Source organism: Nomascus leucogenys, chromosome 7b, assembly GCF_006542625.1.
Source record: "Nomascus leucogenys isolate Asia chromosome 7b, Asia_NLE_v1, whole genome shotgun sequence".
In the NCBI taxonomy this organism is placed as follows: Eukaryota; Metazoa; Chordata; class Mammalia; order Primates; family Hylobatidae; genus Nomascus; species Nomascus leucogenys.
The window spans coordinates 8,556,156-8,575,020 of record NC_044387.1 but is presented as its reverse complement, the minus strand read 5'-3'; the positions used below and the strand labels follow the sequence as shown (position 1 = coordinate 8,575,020).

Sequence of the window (18,865 nt, the reverse complement as noted above, 5' to 3'; positions counted from 1 at the left end):
TGAACCACCGCAGCCAACCAGGAATGAACATTTTTAAGGCTCTTAATACATATTGCCAAAAACTTTCCAAGATTGTGCTGGTCTATTCCCCTCCCCCAGAATCCTGAGTGTGGGAGCCCAGAGGCTGCTGGCCTGTTCCCAGCAGGCAAAGATGTTACCCACCTCCTAGGAAGGAAATGTAGCAGCCTCTGAGCGCCACGGGTCTCATTTCTGTGGGTGCTGGAGTACGTTTGGTGCTGTTCTCCTCTAGGTCCAGACATCATCTGTCGGTGGTGGACGTCTGCAATCACTGTGGCCATCAGCTGGCTCCAGGGAGACGATGCAGCTGTGCGCTCTCATTTTACCAAAGTGGAACGCGTCCCCAAGGCCCTGGAAGTGACAGAGTGCGTAACCGTCCTTGGCCACTCACTTGCTTGTCTCCAGGGGAATCTTATTTGAGTTAGCAGGAGCAAGCTGGACTGGGTGGGCATGTTGGGGTGAAGGGTCCAGACTGCATGACAGGTGGGCGGCTAGAAAAGTCGGGGGTGAGGGCACCATGGAGAACTCAAGTTGGGCCAGCAGGTCCTCTGTGCAAGTGTCCTGCTCTGCACAACACGACAGTTGTCCCAGCAGCTGTCAGCACTGCCTCCGGGTCCTCTTCCCTGCAGCCTTCATGGCGCCACAGGCTGAAAAGAAGAGATGAGAGCAGTGTGGCCCCCAGCATCTTCAGAAGCTTTGTGGTGGAGGCAGGCACTGGTGGTTCACAGTCAGTGCAGAGAGGCCACTGTTGCCCCCAAAACATGTGCACTGGAGCATCCTCTCCTGTGTGCTAGCATTTTATCCACTTTCCTTCCAGCCACCTCCAGCCCCACCATCAACCCTGGCAACTTTGTCCTGTAACTAAAATAGCCTTTAGCACATGGCATAACCAGAGAGCTTCTGACATTCCTCTTTGGGGATTCATGTCTGCATCTTGGGGGCATTCGGCACTAGTGATAGGCAGCCCCGCCTGCTGACTCCCCAGCTGTTTCTAATTGAATCTGAGTGTTCTAAGAGAAACTGTAAAATGCTCCAAGACAGAAAGGCCCCACGAGGTCCTATCGTTAGAGTCAAGGCTGTAGCATTTCCTATCAAGCAGACTCTTAACCAGCGCACAGGAAGGAGCTGAGAAGAGTGAGTGTACACAGGCTTGAAGTCCTGTGTTCCCTGAAGTAGATGTGACACCCTAATTTCATTGAAGTAGCCCCATTTTTAAGCACTCTGACTAGGTAAGCAGCCCGGTATAGCATTCCACCTGTATGTGTGTCTCCCCCAGTCAATGTGCCTGAGGACACTGAGACTCAGCAGGTAAGTTGTCCAAAGTCACCTCATTCCAGAGCAGCAGAGCTTCCATGGACAGCCAAGACACCCCTGCAGGCACTGCTGCCTGCTGGATTCACTTACCCCTGGGTCCCTCTGCTTTTCAGGGACTAGGATGCTATGATAACCCTCCCCAATCCTTAGCCTCCCCTTCCACTCCCAGTCTGCTCTACAGAAAGAAGCTAACTAAGTATCTCCAGAGAGTTTAATACCACATATCTGGGGGGGGGTGTGGTCCCTTAAAGAATGGGTACAACACCTTATTGTGGCCACTTTATAGGTAAGGAAACTGAGGCACAGATGTTGGAATGACTATCTTGGGTGGCTTCTTAGCAGCAGACGTGATGGTGAAGCCTGTGTCTCTGACTTCCAGCATTGAATGAAGGTGCTAAAGGGTGGGGCGCTAACCCTAGCTCAGGGCTGGCATTTCAGTTCTGGAGCCGGTGGCCTGGAGCCATAGTGGCAGCACTGAAGTCAACAGATGCACATGTCATATCAGTGTGGGGCGTGGCGGTCACTGGCTTGGGCCCCTCTGCCTGTCACGCAGGTGACACATAGTGACCTGCCTCTCAACTCCCTGTCACTGCTGCAGGAGCCCCCTGGTGAAGGCCGTCTTCCATGCCTGCAGAGCCATGCATGCCTCACTCCCTGGGAAAGCAGATGGGCAGCAGAGTTCCTTCTGCCATTGCGAGAGGGCCAGCGGCCACCTATGGAGCAGCCTAAATGTCAGCGGGGCCACCTCTGACCCTGCCCTCAACCACGTGAGTGGGAGCTGAGCTGGCCCCTGGGGGAGGTGCTCTGCACTGGTTTATGAGAACACTCCCACTCACCTCATGCTGACCCCACGGGTGGGGCCATCCAAAAGACAGAGAAACCAGGACAGCAGCCCCCTTTCAAAAAAAGTTATGGCCTGTTGGCCTAGGTGGACTCCCTTTTCATCCCTTTTCAGCCTCTGAGGCAAGCATGTTTCTACCTGCACCTTTCTTAGGCTCCCAGAGTCCCAGGTCCTGCTGGCCCATAGCCTCTGTAAGCCCAGGTGCACCCCAGCTGGCCAGGGGTTCACCCTGCATTTGCTCCAGCGGTTTGCGTGACTTCCCAGGCCTCTGCAGGCAGCCTTGGAGTGGGTTCCTGCCCCCTCGGGCACACAGAGCTGAAGACCACCCTGGGCACCTCCTTGGCTGGCCGCACACCTCCTGGCGGGCAGCTGCGGTGCATTGTAGTTGCATTGCATGTTCTGGTGGTATCCATGCAATGTTTCCACAGTGCATCACAGAGGCCTGCCTGGCCCTCGAGAGACTGCCCTGACCGAAGGCCCTATCACGTGGGGGAGGGGATCCTGATAGAGGGCACTGCTGCCACTGTTGGGGCCCAAATCACAGCCATCCCAGGAAACAGGAGGGCACCCAGCTGAAAGTGGAGCATCACCTGGTCTCCTGGGGAACATGTCCTTAGCTCCAGCGTCGGAGGGACAGGGAAAGTCCTGGAGATTCAGATTCTCAGCCACTCCCTGGGGTTTGGTCTCAGCTGGCTAGGCTAGTACTTCAAGCTAGATATTGTCAGTGGACCTGGGCACTGGGATGAACCCAGTACAACATGGCAGCCCTTACAGGGACAGGCAATGTGCAGAAAAGGCCCAAACTGGCTGGGCGCGGTGGCTCACACCTGTAATCCCAGCACTTTGGGAAGCTGAGGTGGGCAGATCACCTGAGGTCAGGAGTTCGAGACCAGCCTGCCCAACATGGTGAAACCCCATTTGTACTAAAAATACAAAAATTAGCCAGGTGTGGTGGCATATATCTGTAATCCCAGCTACTCAGGAGGCTGAGGCAGAAGAATCACTTGAACCCAGGAGGTAGAAGTTGTGGTGAGTCGAGATCACACCACTGCACTCCATCCTGGGCAACAGAGCGAGACTCCATCTTTTAAAAAAAGCTGGTGCGGGGCCCAAATGCCCTGGGCTGCCAAGACCAAAGGCAGATGGTGAGCCACATTTCACCTTCTCTTTTGGGCTTTCCATTAGTCTCTTCCATATTTGTCTTCATGAGAGAACCAAACAGTACAGGCTCAGTTTGGGGAATGAGAGGCTTGCAGCCACCCTTTGGACTGGGGTTCCTTAGTAGCAGCTCTGTGGTAGGAGAGTGAGCCTAGACCATGCAGCCTGATGACCCTCGGAGGGCAGAATCCAGACATAGGCCTGCTCCTCCATGCCCACAGGCGCTTCTGCAGCATGCACAGCTTAGAAGCGCCAGGTTTTGAGGAGAGGGATCCTTTTCCACATCCCCTTGAAGCACACAACAGCCAGAAAACAGTGTAGGCAAGGATCAAGGGCTTGTGCAGGGACAGGGCAGGGTCTTCCCCAGGCCCAGTGTCTTGGGAAGGAGGAAAGCCAGGGCTGGGTGAGATGAGGCTCAGCCTGAGGGAGTTCATCAGGACCGGAGGGCTGCTTGTGGCCCATCTCAACAAGGACTCACTGCTCCTCACTGCTCGGTGTCGTGCAGGTGTGCCACTGCGAGCCGGGCGGGCAGCCCAGCCCCACAGGTAGTGGGCAGAGAGTATGCATGGCCCACATGCAGTACCTTCTCAACAGCCCTGTGGTGGTGCCATTTCCATTTTTTTGGATGAAGAAACTGAGGCTCAGAGAGACTAAGTCCCTATGCCAGGGTCATGTAGCTAGTAAGTGGCAAAGCCAGGTCAGTAGGCCTAGTCCCCAAGCACTAAGGCATTCTGTGGTTCTGTCTTCTGAGACACCTGTCTCCCTCTCCCCCTCCTCCTCCTCCTTCCCCCAAGCCCATCTACAGGCTCTGCTGCCACTTCAGGCTTTTCCTTGGCACCTTGTGGGTATCTCAGCCTCCTAGCCAGCCATGGTGGGGCTCCCACGGGGTGGAAGAACCTGCGCCTTCAACCTACCAGGGTTTTATTTCTGCCCCTGCCACCTGCCTGTGCTGTGTTCCCTATACAAGCTGCTGTCCCTTTCAGAGCCTTGCTTTCTCACCTGCAGTATGGGGAGGGCTTGTCTCCCACCTCCTGGGGCCATGGAAGGGACTAGTTCTCCCCTGAGCTGTTCCCTCACGTCCTGCAGAGTTCGCCAGACTCTGGGGCTCTCCACTTCCTCCCAGAGCTGCTGAGTGTTGGTCTGGGGAGAAGCCTGGTAGGTGCTGGGATCCTTGCCTCAGGGATGGGCCAGTCACCTGTCTCCCCTCTCTCGTGGCTGACCCCACAGGTGGTCCAGCTGCTCACCTGTGACCTGCTGCTGTCGCTACGGACAGCACTCTGGCAAAAACAGGCCAGTGCCAGCCAGGCTGTGGGGGAGACCTACCACGCATCAGGCGCTGAACTGGCGGGCTTCCAACGGGACCTGGGCAGCCTGCGCAGGCTGGCACACAGCTTCCGCCCAGCGTACCGCAAGGTGAGGCCCAGCTGGCTGGTGGGGCAGGGCAGATTGGAGCCTGTGGGGCCTGAGCTCAGAACCCAGCATGGGCACCAGCGTGTGGTTGTGGAGTTGGCCCTCTGAGGTCAGCCTGGTGACCTGTCGAGCACCTGCTTGGCTCGTGCCCAACACTGGGCTGGGCGCCATGTGTCCCTGTGTTTAGCACACGTTGGTTGATTGCCTGCTGTATGCCTGGCCCTGGAGCTCAGCAGGGAGCAGGCCATACTTTGCTGCCACAGACAGGGGACAGCAGGGAGCTGTGCCTCCCCAGGCACATGCTGGGTGGGAGGGCTCTGAGGGCAATGGCAGCAAGTCAGGGCTCCTGGCCTGGTCCTGAGCTCCGCTTTGACTTTCATAACTGTTGGCAAAGTGACAATTTCTCTAGAAGCACACTTAAAGGGAAATTCACTTTGATTCTTTTTCACAGTAGCTAGAGGCTTCGGTTCTGCTGCTGGGTAACATCCCCTTGGCAGTGGCCACATGATCTGAACTAAGTCATGGAGGAAAGTTCTATGATTGGGCTTGCCAGGCTCCAGCTATTTCCTTTTTTGTTTATTTTTATTGCTACATAATGTATTCAACATATTTGTACCTGTATTTTTTTCTAAAAATTTGAGTGAGATGACTCAGAAGTGTCATTGAGGGGGCACGGGCTGGGCTGGAAGAAGGCCTCAGAGCAAAGCTGCTGCTGTGGAGCCTGGTATTCAGCCTCCACACCCATCACCCTGAGGTGCTGCGGGACCCACACAGGGTTGCACTGTGGCCACTGTGTGCAGCGAGCCAAGACAGACACAACAGACAATATCAGAGAGCCATTCCTTACTGTGGAAAAGATGGCATGTACCCCAAGGCCTGGAGCGGCACCCCTGCCTCCTGGAGCCCACTCTGGTCAGCTCTCTGGTCTGCTCATAGCATGGCTGGCATCAGTGGCCTTTTTTTCATAATAGATGGGGTCTATTGGCCCAGGCTGGTCTGTGTGGCCCAGGCTGGTCTCAAACCCCTAGCCTCAAGCTATCCTCCTGCCTCGGCCTCCCAAAGTGCTGGGATTACAGGTGTGAGCCACCTCGCCTGGTCCAAAGGCCTCCTCTTAAACACCATTTCCATTCTGCTTCTCCCTGCTGAGAGCCCATCAGTGGCTCCCCATCGCCTACCAGGACCAGAATCCACTTGGCAGCACTGAAGACTGAGATATAAAAGCATCAAAAAGAGCTTGAGATTTTAAGAAATGACAGACCTCAGCCTTGCCCTCCACCCCCCAGTGGCTCATACCTAAGCGCTGCAGACTTCACCCGCACACCTCTAGACTCTGTTCCTCCCTAAAGATACGGAAAGAGGATACCAAGCCTCTCTGGTACCAGCCCAACTGTCCCTCCTCACCCCTCTGTCCCTGTCACACCTGTCCTTTTGTCAAACTGGAGGCAGCCTCCAGGGCCTTGGGGCTTCACCCAGGGCACTTGTCTACCAGCCGCACAAGGTGCATCTAGGGCTTTCTTGTCACCAGTTGGGAAAAGCAGGCCTTTTGCCTCTCTATCCTCTCATCCTGCTCCTGCCGTTCAGCCAGGTTTCCGGCCTGGCTCAGGGTCAGAGTACGAGACAACAGAGGTTGCTTTTCAGGGGTGAGCAAGGCAGGGTGGTGTGGGAAGGGATGTCATCAGGTGGCAGGCGAGATGGCTCAGGGAGAGCTACCCTGGGCATAGACAGGTGGGGACCAGGGGTATGATGGATGTCACCCCGGCACCTCCCCAGGTGTTCCTGCATGAAGCCACCGTGCGCCTGATGGCAGGAGCCAGCCCCACCCGCACCCACCAGCTGCTGGAACACAGCCTGCGGCGGCGCACCACGCAGAGCGCCAAGCACGGTGAGTCCACCACTCCCCAGCTCACAGGCTGGGCCGGGCCTTGCACCCTGGGAAGAGAGGAGGGGAGGGGCCAGCCCAGCTCCCACATCTGGCAGCGGTGCCCAGCACACCTCTCGCCTCTCTGAGAATGAAAGAAGCCTGAGGCCGCCCTTGGTGGGTTGCAGGGGTTGGGGTGGTCATGGGTCATGCTCTGATCAGGGAAGGAGGGTTGGGGTGGCGTCCCAGCACAGGCACAGGCATAGAAGCAGAGGCTCGAGCCAGGTCATGTGGGTCCATCTCAGCCCCACCACGGGCTGGCCGTGAGAGGCTGGACAAGTTCACTTCTTTTCCGTGGACTGGGTGGGGCAGCAGACCCCACCTCCCAGGATGGATGTGAGCGTTCAGTGAATGAGTCCAGGTAACGCCAAGGAACAGCACCAGCTTCATGGTAGATTCTCGGTTCTGACACACATCTCCTTCCCACAGGAGAGGTGGATGCCTGGCCCGGCCAGCGAGAGCGGGCCACCGCCATCCTGCTGGCCTGCCGCCACCTGCCCCTCTCCTTCCTCTCCTCCCCGGGCCAGCGGGCAGTGCTGCTGGCCGAAGCTGCCCGCACCCTGGAGAAGGTGGGCGACCGGCGCTCCTGCAACGACTGCCAGCAGATGATTGTTAAGCTGGGTGGTGGCACTGCCATTGCCGCCTCCTGACCACCAGGTTCAGCCCACCCCTCCACCTCTCTCTCGGTTTCTCTCTCTTCCCCCCCAGCATCTTCCCGCTGAGAGTGGTGGGGAGGAGCCTTGTCTTCTTAGCTGTCACCTGCCAAGGCTTCTGGGCCACCTCAGGCCAGCAGACCCCTGGGCAGAGCCCCTTAAAGCTGCTGTCACTAGATGCCCATGGTCCAGGGCCTGGTGGGCATGAGAGGAAAGGTGGCAGGGCAGAAACTGGGCAGCCCTGACTTGATAGCAGCAGGGGGAGCTCCCAAGCTGCCAAGCCCCTGCCTCCAGCCTTTCCTGAGTTTCTTTCTCCTGAACCCGACTCTCTCCTTTTTGCTTCCTCAGTTTTTATCAGGCTTTCTCTGGGGGACAGCAGTCTCTGAGCACCAGGGAGCAGTTGCCCTCAGGCCTGTGCCCAGCATGCCCTCCCCTTTTTATACGAATGTTTTCTACCAGTGTGCTTGGGTTTGCCATGATGCGAGGCTGAGTTGCTGTAGCGTCTTGATTCCCTCCCTGGGTCTGTGTTCCCTCCCCTGGGCATGACAGCCTGCTCATTTGTTTTTCCCTTTATTACACAGGACAGCCAGGGGAGGAGGGAGGCCCAGCCCTGGGAGGCTGGTGGGAGGCAGGGGGCAGGCCTGCGGATGGATGAAATAATGTTGGCATTATTTTTTAATTTTTTAAAAAATAAATGGTATCTTATTTAATTGTCCTGTTCCTTCCCACTCCCCGCCTCCTAGGATGTCAGCCCAAGCTCAGGGTAGGCCCAGGGGGCTGGGAGAAATGAAGCCACCCATTGGGACTGGGGACCAGGGGCCTTCAGCATGGCTTCTAGGTTCCCTCCTCCCCCTACCCCAACTCCTACCTCCACAGTACAGAATGTCCCCAACTTAACAGTGGTTCAACTTAAACCATGTTTCAACTTTACAATTGGTCTGTTGGGGTATTAAATGAATTTTTGACTTAGGATATTTTCATTTATGATGGGTTTATCAGGAAGTAACCCCATGGTAAGTTGAGGCATATCTGTATATTTTTATCCCTAATTCTTGAGCTGAAGATAAACCAGGATGGCAGGGACCAACCCCCAATCCCTCCCCAGCGGCAAGCCTTTCTTTTCAGAGTGGGCAGAAGGTTGCCTATGGTGGGCACTAGGAATGAGGTCCCCTGCCTCAATGCGGGTCCTAGGAGAAAAAGTCCTACTTTACTGGGCCCCCAGGTGCAGCACCTCCTGAAGACTGTTTCTCCCATGGCCTCCTGAGTGACGGGCCCTGCCTCCCTGTGCCCCATCCTCAGGCTGGTTGGAGCAGAGGGTGGGCAGTAGCCCCAGCACAGACTGGGGGGTGCTCACAGCAGGGCCACCTTGATGCAGGCTGGAAGTTATCCCTGGGGTGTGCTTGGACCCCACCTGCTTTCTTTCTCTCATGCCCCTCCCCTACTCTCACTGTAACTTATGGACCCTGCCCGCCTGCGTGTCGTGTGTATGTCCTGTGCCTTTTCTCACTATTGTTTGGGGGTGGGAGGGGGTGGTTTTTCACTGAAAAGGGGGATACACCCTTGGCTTTCTTGATGTTCAATCAGTCACCGTGTCCCAGACATAGGTTATTCAATAAACACAGATTGGTACCACCCAGCACAAGGTGTGTGAGGGTCTGTAGTGCGACTGCTGTGGTGCCCAGCCAAGGGGCTGCATGACTTGGCAGGCAATGGGCCAGGGACTGAGGGCAGCCCGCCAACTGCTGAGAGGACCCCTGGCTTCAGTCTAATGGGCCTCCCTTGCCCACCTTCCTTCTGGTGCCTGGTGCACCCTCCAGCCTGGGATAAAAGGGCTGTGGGTGGCGCTTTGGGGGGTCAGAGGTCACTGTATCCAGGTTCCAGCTTGTTCCCTGGATGTAATGCTGGCTGGCTGACAGATTTGGGGTGCTGACCCTCTCCCCCACTGGGTAAACTGCTCCTTAGTTTCCCCCTCCCTGAAGGCAGTGACCCTCTGAGCCAGGAGGCTCACTGGCCCACAAGTCAGATCCAAGTCCAGGTCCTGTGCTTTCCAGCTGGGTCACCTTGGGTGGGACCTGGCCTCAGTCTCCACTTCCACGTGTGCAGAATTGGGAAACTAAGCTCAGCCATGAACTGCAGCTCCAAAGGCTTGTGTGCCAGGACTGCATGATGGGATGCAAGTTTACAGCGAGTGCCTTGTGTGGCTGGCGAGGCCAGGCTTGGCATAAGACACACCAGGGGACAGGACCACAGACTGGGATGGGAGTGTTGGGCCTCATTGCAAGAGGAGTCAGGATGTGACTGAGCATGGGGCTGAATCCCTTCAGCTATGAGCCACATCCTTCTCTGAAGGGTAGTCACAGCAGGCTACCCTGAGACCAGAGCAGCCCGGTAAGGCCCAGTTGCAGCTGGTCCCGTGCACAGCTCCATCATTTTCAGGGATGGCCACTGCCCACAGCCTCAGCCTGGCTCCACTGGGATGAAGATCCAGGGCCCTTGGGACTGAGAATGAGCAGGGGGAATTGCCCACTCTTGGCACACCCCAGCCACAGGTGCATCATGCGTTGGGGGGCAGGGGGTGGGAGGTGGGGTGAGAAGGAACCAGATTCCTTTGTGAGTCTGTGTAGGCTCCATGACTCAGCCCGCACCCTCCTCTTCCAGCTCTGCACAGCTGTGGGACAGGGGCAGGACCGTGGGCCCAGGGCTCTGTCCTGGTGCTTCTAGGCCTTGGTTTCCTTAACAGCCTAAAGGGACAGGGAGGTGGACCCTTCATGGCAGGAGTGGAGACCAGGCCTGTGGGTTCTGGGGCCTCAGGGCAGCCCAACCAGCAGAAGGAAAGCTCCAGACTGTTTATATATACCCTGGGAACAAGGACCCCTCCCCACCAACACTCAGAACCCTCCCTCCCAGCCAAACTACCTGTTGCTTGCCATTCCAGCCGATTCACAGCAATTCAGGAGGGTCCTAACCTGGGAGTCTGCTGGGTGACCTTGGGCAAGCTACTTAGGTTTCAAAACCCAAATTTCCGCGTCTGTAAAGACACACCCCCTTGAGGTGCCTGTGGATTTCATGAGAAAGGCCAACAAATGGTGGCCATTGTTCTTAAAACAGTACACCACACTTCAGGTACTCAGGAGAGAAACAGACCCACCTGGGTGGCTTTGCTGAGGTCACACACCTCAACCAGCCACAGCCCTGGCCCCTAGCCTCCCCAGCGTTACCTGGCGCAGAGGAACTCTGTGGAAGATGCACGCAGGCTGCTAGCAGTGCCCTGGGCCACAGCCAGGTGCCGGAAGCCCTCCCAGAGGGACACTGCCAGGGCCCCTGCTCCAGCTTTTCCCCCATTTCCTTCAGAGAAGCTCCTGGGAGGAGGCGCCCCCATCCGGAGCACCAGATGTCCACACGGCCCACACCCATTAAGGGGGGTAGGCCCGGGGCCAATCTGGCCAAGCGACCTGCAGGCCAGGGGCTGGCCCACCGCCAATGGTCAGTGAGCATCAGCCAGGTTCAGCCAACTCAAGCTGCAGAGTGGCGGCTGGAGCGGGCTCACCTTCAGTACAGGGCATGGACCCTCCACTGGGCCTTGGACCCAACAGCCCTCTCTCCTGTGCCCGTGCCTTTCTATGGCTGAAGTCTAACTTCCCTCTCTCCCAGGGCTCCCACTGGGGTGAGCATTAACCCTGACATTCAACCCTGGCCACCCTCTCCAGCCACTTCCCCCTAGCTCTGGCTGGTGCACTGGAGCAGTCCCCCAACCTTGCACTCGCCGTGCCCTCTACCTGCACTGCCATCTGTCCAGTCAGTGACCAACGCTGCCTCGCAGCCACGCTGGGGCTTCTTTATTCTCAGGGGCAGGAACCACATAAAAGGGCTTATTTACAAGACGAACCCGCGGCCTGCAGGCTCCAAGACACCAGTGCCCGCTGAGGCAGACAGAAGAGCTGGCCTTACGGCAGGCGCTCCTCTCCCTGTGGCCTGGGGCTCCGACGGGCAGACAGGGCCCCAGCCCATGCCTCGAGGGGACCGTGGCCTCGAGGGGACCGCGGCCCCGCTTCACACGGTGACCTCGGTCTTGCTGTTGGTCCTTAGGTACCGGGACCCGCGGCCCGCGCTGCCGTAAAGGCCCGGGGGCTGCCGGCTGAAGGTCTCAGCCATCTTCTCCACACTGAACTGGCGCCGGGCCGCTTGACCGGGTCGCCGGGGTACCTGGAAGGCCCGAGCCGTCGGGTAGCCGAGCGGGGCGGGCCGGGCCGGGCGACTGGCGGTCCAGGCGGCATAGGGGCCCGGCGCGGCAGGGGGCGCGTAGACAGGCGGGGCCCAGGGGCAGGCGTCCAGCGGCGCAGGCAAGTCCGGGGGTGGTCGCGGGGCCCGCGCCGGGGGTTGCCGCGGGGACGGCTCAAGGGCGGGGAAACGCTGGCAGAAGTCCCGCGGGGCGGCCTCTGCGGGAACAGGGCAGGGAAGAGTCACGCCGCGCCAAGCACTCAAGCTCCGGACTGGACAAGGGGTCCAGGCCGGGGCCGGGGCGGGCCGGGGGCGGGGCCCGCTGGGGCGCGGGAGCCGATTGGCCGAGCGGCGGGCGCGCGGAACGGGGAACTTGGCGCTTAGAGCTGGGCCCTGCGCGTCGTAGTCCGGAAGCTCGTGCGCCCAGGTGCCCTGGCGCTGCCCGCACTCGCCACTCACCTGCAGCCTTGAGCGCGGCGGCCTTGAACGTGGCGTACTTGGCGTAGTCGGGCTGCAGCGTCAGGCTGCCGCCGCCCTGCAGCCGCGGGCCGCGCGGAGGCCCCGGGGCGGCCGACCCCCGGGGCGCGTTGTTGAGGCGCTTCTTGTCTGGAGCGAGGAGTGAGACGCGGCTCGGTCCGATGCCCCGGGTCATTCCGCCCTCGCTGTCACCTCTCCGTAGCCCTCTCCCCGAGGCCGTTCGGTGAGAACCTGGGGGACCGTTCTCCGGGCGAGGCTGCGAGCCAAGCCTGTCTTCGCGGCAGCCTCCAGCGCCTGGAACAGGGCCTGGCTCCGAGTCACGCGCAGCGGCGGCGGCAGCCAGCCCGGGGGGTGCCACCCTCAAGAAGGGCTCGCCCGGAGGCGACGCTCGAGCCAGGCGCGGAGTCCTGGGACCTGCTCCCGCCGAGACGGGGGGATGTCTGAGGAACAGAACCCAGACGGGGCGTGGGGGCTGCCAAGCCTGCCTGCCTCTCGAGAGACCCAGGGGGAGGCTCCGGAGCCCGAGCCTCAGATCACAGCCGCGGCCAGCAAATCCTGCATCTGGAACCTTCCTCACACATCACAGCCCCCCAGACTCGAGGCCGCAGGACCCGTGGGGGGGTCCCTCTCCACCCTGGGGAGCTGGCTGGCCGGTCGGGCCCCTCACCCGCAGAGGCCGCGGCTCATTTCCACCGGGGAAGCCTCTACGCCCCAGCCGAGGGACCCCCTCTCGGCCTCTCACGCCCCTCCGCGTGCTCCGACACCGCTCAGCCCCGCCCGCCACCGACTCACCTGCGCTGTTGTGGGGGGAGCCCCGGGGGAGGCCGTCCCCCATCTGCACCTGGACACAGCCACCCAGGGGTGGGCCCAGGGTGGGAGGCAATGGCTCCTGGGGGCCCGGCTGCTTCAGAAGCTCTGTCAGCGCCCTGCGGGGACAGCGGTCCGGGTGGCCCTCTGTCTCCCACCTCATCAAAAGCCAGCCCCGGCCACCACCGTCTCACCGTGCGGCCTTGGGCAGTTCTTTCATTCTCTCCAGGCCGTCCTCTCCGGTGCTCGAAATCACACACGAGCTTCCCCTCCCAGGCAGTATCTGCCAGCCTCACCTGTGGCCCCAGGACAGCTGCTTCCCAGAGCAGGTCAGGAAACTCTAATGAGGCTCCCCTTCCCTCCCCTCCCTGGAGCCCACGCTCCCGGACCTTCCCCAGGTGAGCCTCCCCTCCTAACGCGAGCTTTCTCTGCTTTCCTGCCTCTTCTCCCAAAAAACTGCTACTCATTCTTCAGACCCCATCAGCGGCCTCCTCCAGGAATCCTTTTTTTAATTTTTTTATATTTTGAAGCAGAGTCTCGCTCTGTTGCCCAGGCTGGAGTGCAATGGCGCAATCTCAGCTCACTGCAACCTCCACCTCCCCGGTTCAAGTGATTCTCCAGCCTCAGCTTCCCTAGTAGCTGGGATTATAAGGTGCCCGCCACCACACCCGGCTAATTTTTGTATTTTTAGTAGAGACGGGGTTTCACCATGTTGGCCAGGCTGGTCTCCAACTCCGCCGGTCTCAGCCTCCCAAAGTGCTGAGATTACAGGTGTGAGCCACCGCGCCCGGCCCAGGATGCCTTATTTACCTGCCTGCCTAACTGCCCCTGCAGCTGCGGTTTCTGCTGGGACCTGGGATAAAGCTGCCATCACGGGCATGAAGGACAGATGAATGAGGGAAAGGGGATGCTGGGAAACCCCCTGGTGGCAGCCCAGGACCCACAGGCTGTGTGACCTTGGACAGCCACCTCCCTGGACCCAACACCCAGCCCCCACCCAGCTGTGATGTGACAGTGTCTGCAGCCCAGCTGCCTTCAGAACCCGGAACCCATGATTTTCTCCTACTCAGCCTGACCCTCCTTCTGGGGTTGGAGCCTCAAATGGCTGATTCGTGAAGGGCATTCAGGAGGCAGGACACCAGGGATGGCCGAGGTTTGGCTTCAGGTTTGGTGGCAGGGTCTGAAACCATCCTAGTACCTGCCTGGGCTGACCTTCCTGCCCTGCCCACTCCCCAGCGGCTCACCTCTGTGGCCTCATCTCTAGGCAAGCACCACCAGCTCCTGTCTCCCTGACAGCTGAGTAACTGCCACGCCTCTGGGCCTTTGCACAAACTCTTTCCAGATGCCCCCCCACAAGCCCTCTGAGAAGCCTTCCCTGGCCTTCAACCCCAACACAGCAGAATGAAGGGTGAGACTCGAGGGGAGGACAGGGACTCAGGACACACCCACACACGAGCCTACGTCCCATTCCAGGTCTCCCCAGCAGAGAAAAGGGAGTCAGGGGCCATGGGAGCCTGAAGCCCAGAAAGGAGAAGGGACTGGCCTACGCCACACAGCACAGCAGGGGTGGGCGCGGCTTTCCTGAGGCATCACCAAACCTGCTGCCCCATTTCCAGCAGGTACAGGGAGTTCAGGATGAACATGTCAGCTGGGCTGCCGCAGCCACCCCTCACCATCATGGCCCTAAGTTCCTTTTTCCCTGCCCCTGTCAAAGACATACACAGGCCTCTTCCATGCTACCCTCACCCAGCATGAGGGACCCCCAAATTCGGGCAGCCTAGCCCCTACCCCTGCAGCATCCAGAAGCCAGGCCAGGAGTCTCCACCTCCTGAAGGCAGTGCAGGAGCTGAGGGTGGAGGCCAGGGTGCCAGCCCGAGCTTCACCCTAGAGCTCCTTGGGAGAAAGTGGGCTACGTGGTTTCGGGAGCGAGGGGTGCTGAAGTGCCAAGGAAGCCCTTACCCCCTGCCTCTGAGGCCCAGGAGGGGAAAGTGTCCACATCTGGCCCACCAGGGCATGAAGGCTTCTCTATGGTCACTTTTAAATACCAGCCTGTCACATTCGGTGTCAGCAGCCCACAGGCCCAAAGGGTGCTGGGACCTGGTGGATGAGGAGGGCACAGGCCCAAGGGCATGGGGGTTGCTGGAGGCATGTGAGTGCCACGTGTGGCATGTGGGTGGGAGTTCCAGGGTCAGGACACGTAGAGTCCCAGAGTCCTCGTTCCAACCGAGGAAGGGGACCTGGACCCTGTAGTGCCCACTTCACACCAAGCTCAGAATGCAGCAAGCACCTGTCCTGGCCTCAGCAACACACGACTGTGTTCCAGAGTCCCCTTTCTACGCAGAGGGAGCCCTGACCTTCACCTGGGAGCTGTGGCATGGGGTGAGTGGGGGGAGGCCTATGAAACCCAAGGAGGGAAGGGCAGCCCTGAGTCACAGCTGTGGGGGCAGGGGAGAGGCAGGAGGTGGAAGAGGGGAGGGAGGACTGGGGAGAAGCAGGAGATGGGCACCCAGAGAGCCAAGCGCCCCTTCCTTTCCCTGTGCCCAAGACGCCCGGTCACCCTCCTGGCCAGCGGCGCCCTTTACCCTGGACAGTGACCCGGTGCCCTCTGTCCAAGGCTACCCCCCCAAACCCGCCCCCCCCGCCCCGCCCTCCAGAGGAGACTCGAGCAGGGAAAGGCGGTGCGGCGCCCAGCACGGGCAGAAGGTCAAGGGGAGTCAGGGCGGTGTCAGGTGTCTCCCTGATGAAGTGTGGGGGGGCGGCGGGGGGAGAAGGAGACAGGAAAACCCAGAGAAGGGGCCCGCTGGGAGAACCAGCGCTTCGAGAGCGGCGGGAAGGATCAGCGGGCAGGGAGAGCAGTCCGAGGAGCAGGCGGGGGTCCCTGGGCAGAGCGTGCTCACCTGGTCACGGTGCGCCGCGCGCGCGGGCTGTGCGCCCTCTCCAGGCCCAGGCGCGCCCCGATGCCGGCCAGCACCAGCAGCGCTGCGACGCCGCACACAGCGTAGACGGCCGTATGGCTGCGCTCGCGGCCCAAGTCCCGGGGCGCCGCGGTGTCGCGGGCGCGGGCGGGCGGCCGGCCTGTCTGGACCCAGGCCGGCGTGTCGTAGTTGGAACAGCGGCTCTGGTCTAGGCGCCGCGGCCCGTCGTGGCAGCAGAAGCGGTAGCCGCACGTGCCGCAGCAGAAGCTGTAGGCGCCCGAGCTGCAGTTGAAGGGCGGGTCCCACTGGCCCATCACGTCGTAGTAGCCGCGGCAGCGGTCGCCCCCCGCCGGGGCTGTCGTGCCGGGCGCCGCGGGACCCTGCGCCTCTGGGGCTCCCGTGCGGCCCGACGGCGGCCGGGCCAGCAGCAACGCGAGCCGAAGCGTGAGCGCGAGCCAGAGGCCGGGTGGACGGCGGCCGCCGAACAGTCCCCGCGCCCCGGCCCGCGCCATCGGGCCCGCGCCTCCTGCTACTGCACCCGGTGCATGGCCGGGCGCCGCGGCTCCCTCCGGCTCGGCTCCTCCGCTCGCGCAGGGATCGCGCTGGCTCCCGGCGCACGCCGCCTCGGCCGTCGGCCTCCTCTGGGGACCCCAGCCCCGAGTGGGCTGGGTCTGGAGCTCCGAGGCCGCACCTCCGGTGGGCGCGTCCTCCGCCCGGGCTCACCTCGGACTCGAGCTGCCCGGTCCGCGTCCTGGGATCTCCCCCGGGCCGGGCGGCGGGTCCTCGCCTGCGCGCGGCCCCCGGCTTCTCCCCGGCCGGGCAGGTGTGCGGGTCTTGGCCCTAGCGGAGGCCGCGCCGGGGCCGCGGGCCGCCCGACTCCGCTACCTTCCCGCCGCGCGCTCCGTACAGCCCGCGCTCTGGCTTCGGCTCCGGCTCCCGCTCGGGCTCGGCGCGGGCTCGGGCGGGCGGGGGAGGGAGAGAGGAGGGAGGGCGGAAGGGAGGCAGAGCCGGGGGAGGAGCGCGGCTGCCGCGAGGGGCGAGAGGGGGCAGCAGGGCCCGCGCAGCCGGGGGGCCCCACAGGGGACCCCTCCCAAAGACTGCCCCGAAACATTCATCGGAACTGGGCGCTCGAAGGGGATCAGTTCTAGGATCCGCGACTAGAGCGTCCGTGTCTTACAGGTGCGGGGACCTGTACCTTACAGGCGCGGAGGTCAAAGCAGCCCGGAATTGCCCTGGGACGGGCAGGGCCACCCTCTCACCTCCTTCCCGTCCCCTCTGTCCGTTCTGATCATAACATAAGGAGGGCTCCTTCCCCTCTCGGCGCCTCGATTTTTCCACCTGTCAAATGGGAAGGACTTCCCCTGGCAGCCCCGCTTCAGAGGGCCAAAGATTTACCCCACGGCGCGAGCCCAGTTCCAGGACCCCTCGAACGCTGGGCTGGGGTCCAGGGATGTCCCCATCCCTGCGTCGATGGGCACGGCTTGGCTGACGCACTTCTGCGATCTGCTCCCTCAGGTGTGAGGAGAGGGGGATTGGGCTCGCCCCTGCCCTGGAGAGGGAAAGCCTGGAAGAGGAAGACCTCCGCCCTGCGCCGACCCGCAGGTCCTTTCACAAACCGAGGGGTAGGGTGTTGGGGCCTTAAGGAGCCCGGACCCGGTCCCAGCACGGCCCACTGGTGATTTCGGGGTTGAGGTGAACTGGAGAAGGTGCTGGTGCTTGGCTTCTCCCTGCCTCAGTATCTCATCTTAACATCAAAGACTCTTCCTGGAGGGCAGACTCATAATCTGCCCCTTCCAGGAGGTAGGGGTCGATATGGAACCTCCTTCTGTCCAGACGGAAACAGCAGGAGGGCAAGGACTGGGCGTGCAATTCACCCAGTGTGCAGCTCAGGCCTCTGTCGGCATTTGCTGAACGAATAAATGAATGAAAGGACTCTAGCGCCCAGGTTCTGTGAGATGAAGCATTTGGGGCTCCCTAGGGTCCCTCCTGGTCCCCTTTCCATCCGTCCTTCACTCAGCAACTGGGACCAGCTTATGAAAGTGGAGAAGGTGGGGGAGAAGAAGAAGAAGGATTTACATTTTAAGGAGGATCAAGTCTGTTGCCTGACATGAGGGGCTGACAGGCTAATTTCAGGTATTAATGGGTTCAGACAGGAAGAGGAGGTGACCTCCCCTCTCAGCTTCTCGTTGTGCCCTGGTCAAAGACAACCTGCTCCCCCCACCTACACACACACATGTGCACACACACGTATACACACTTCCCATCCAGCCCCAAAAACCCGCCCTCATTAAAGGACCCCTTATTACCAGTTTAGAAGAAAAAACACAGATGAACAAAGGAATTAAATGAAATTGCTTTAATCCCATGGCCAGAGACAAGCACACTAAAATATGCCACACTTTACATGCTGGATTGTAACTGGTTTGTGGTTTACTTTTTGCCATCCTTAAACTTTTCGTTTGGTTGGGGGCAGTGGCTCACGCCTGTAATCCCAACACTTTGGGAGGCTGAGGCAGGTGGATCACGAGGTCAGGAGTTGGAGACCAGCCTGACCAACATGGTGAAACCCCACCTCTACTAAAAATACAAAAATTAGCTGGGCATGGTGGCACATGCCTGTAATCCCAGCTACTCGGGAGGCTGAGGCCAGAGAATCGCTTGAACCTGGGAGGCAGAGGTTGCAGTGAGCCGAGATCGCGCCATTGCCCTCCAGCCTGGGCAACAGATTGAGACTCTGTCTTAAAAAAAAAAAACAAAAAACAAAAAAAACTTCTCATTTGTGATTCTTCTCAGAGCTTCTGAGCTCTACTTTCTGGAGTATTCTTTCCTGCTTCCTTTCCTTAGTGCCATTCCTAGAAATGGAATCCATGGCACAACCCATACCACTGGTATTGAAGTCCCCACCACCCTCTGCCCATTGCATTGGAGGCTGCAGGGGCTCTGAGGGGGGCCACTTCTCCCACCTTTCCCACCCGTTGCTGGGCACCGGGTTGAAAAAGGCTTCTCTCTGCCCCCTTGGAACTGGGGCCTCTTCCAAGTTAGGGTGACCCTGCTGGGTCAGAGCAAGTCTCCCAGTGCTCCCCCTTCCTGGACACCCTCCTGCCCCCACCGTCCTGGCACTGGGTGCTTTCCTCAT

The 18,865-nt window shown here is 60.2% G+C and overlaps 2 protein-coding genes across 4 annotated transcripts in view; one reads left to right on the top strand and one right to left on the bottom strand.

Annotated features, from left to right (window-relative positions):
- SREBF2 (sterol regulatory element binding transcription factor 2) overlaps positions 1–8,951 on the top strand; it is a 74,687-nt gene extending 65,736 nt beyond the window's left edge. Inside the window, exons 15-19 of the mRNA XM_030815456.1 lie at positions 251–383; positions 1,931–2,099; positions 4,559–4,744; positions 6,512–6,623; positions 7,089–8,951. Coding sequence (XP_030671316.1) covers positions 251–383; positions 1,931–2,099; positions 4,559–4,744; positions 6,512–6,623; positions 7,089–7,309 — 821 coding nt within the window. The 3' untranslated portion in view covers positions 7,310–8,951. The remainder of the gene's footprint in view (positions 1–250; positions 384–1,930; positions 2,100–4,558; positions 4,745–6,511; positions 6,624–7,088) is intronic.
- A 2,171-nt stretch (positions 8,952–11,122) lies between these two features.
- Positions 11,123–16,648, bottom strand: SHISA8 (shisa family member 8). Of its 3 annotated transcripts, none has more exons than XM_030815453.1 (4): positions 15,712–16,648; positions 12,800–12,933; positions 11,990–12,421; positions 11,123–11,748 (listed from the first exon to the last, which is right to left on the bottom strand). In XM_030815453.1, exons 1-4 carry the CDS (start codon positions 16,239–16,241, stop codon positions 11,363–11,365), a joined length of 1,482 nt encoding a protein of 493 aa, XP_030671313.1. In that variant the 5' UTR covers positions 16,242–16,648; the 3' UTR covers positions 11,123–11,362. The 3 variants fall into 3 exon arrangements, with proteins under 3 accessions (XP_030671313.1, XP_030671314.1, XP_030671315.1); XM_030815454.1 differs by having other exon boundaries at positions 11,990–12,301; positions 15,712–16,256; XM_030815455.1 differs by lacking the exon at positions 15,712–16,648 and having other exon boundaries at positions 11,990–12,447; positions 12,800–13,377.
- Positions 16,649–18,865: the final 2,217 nt, after the last annotated feature.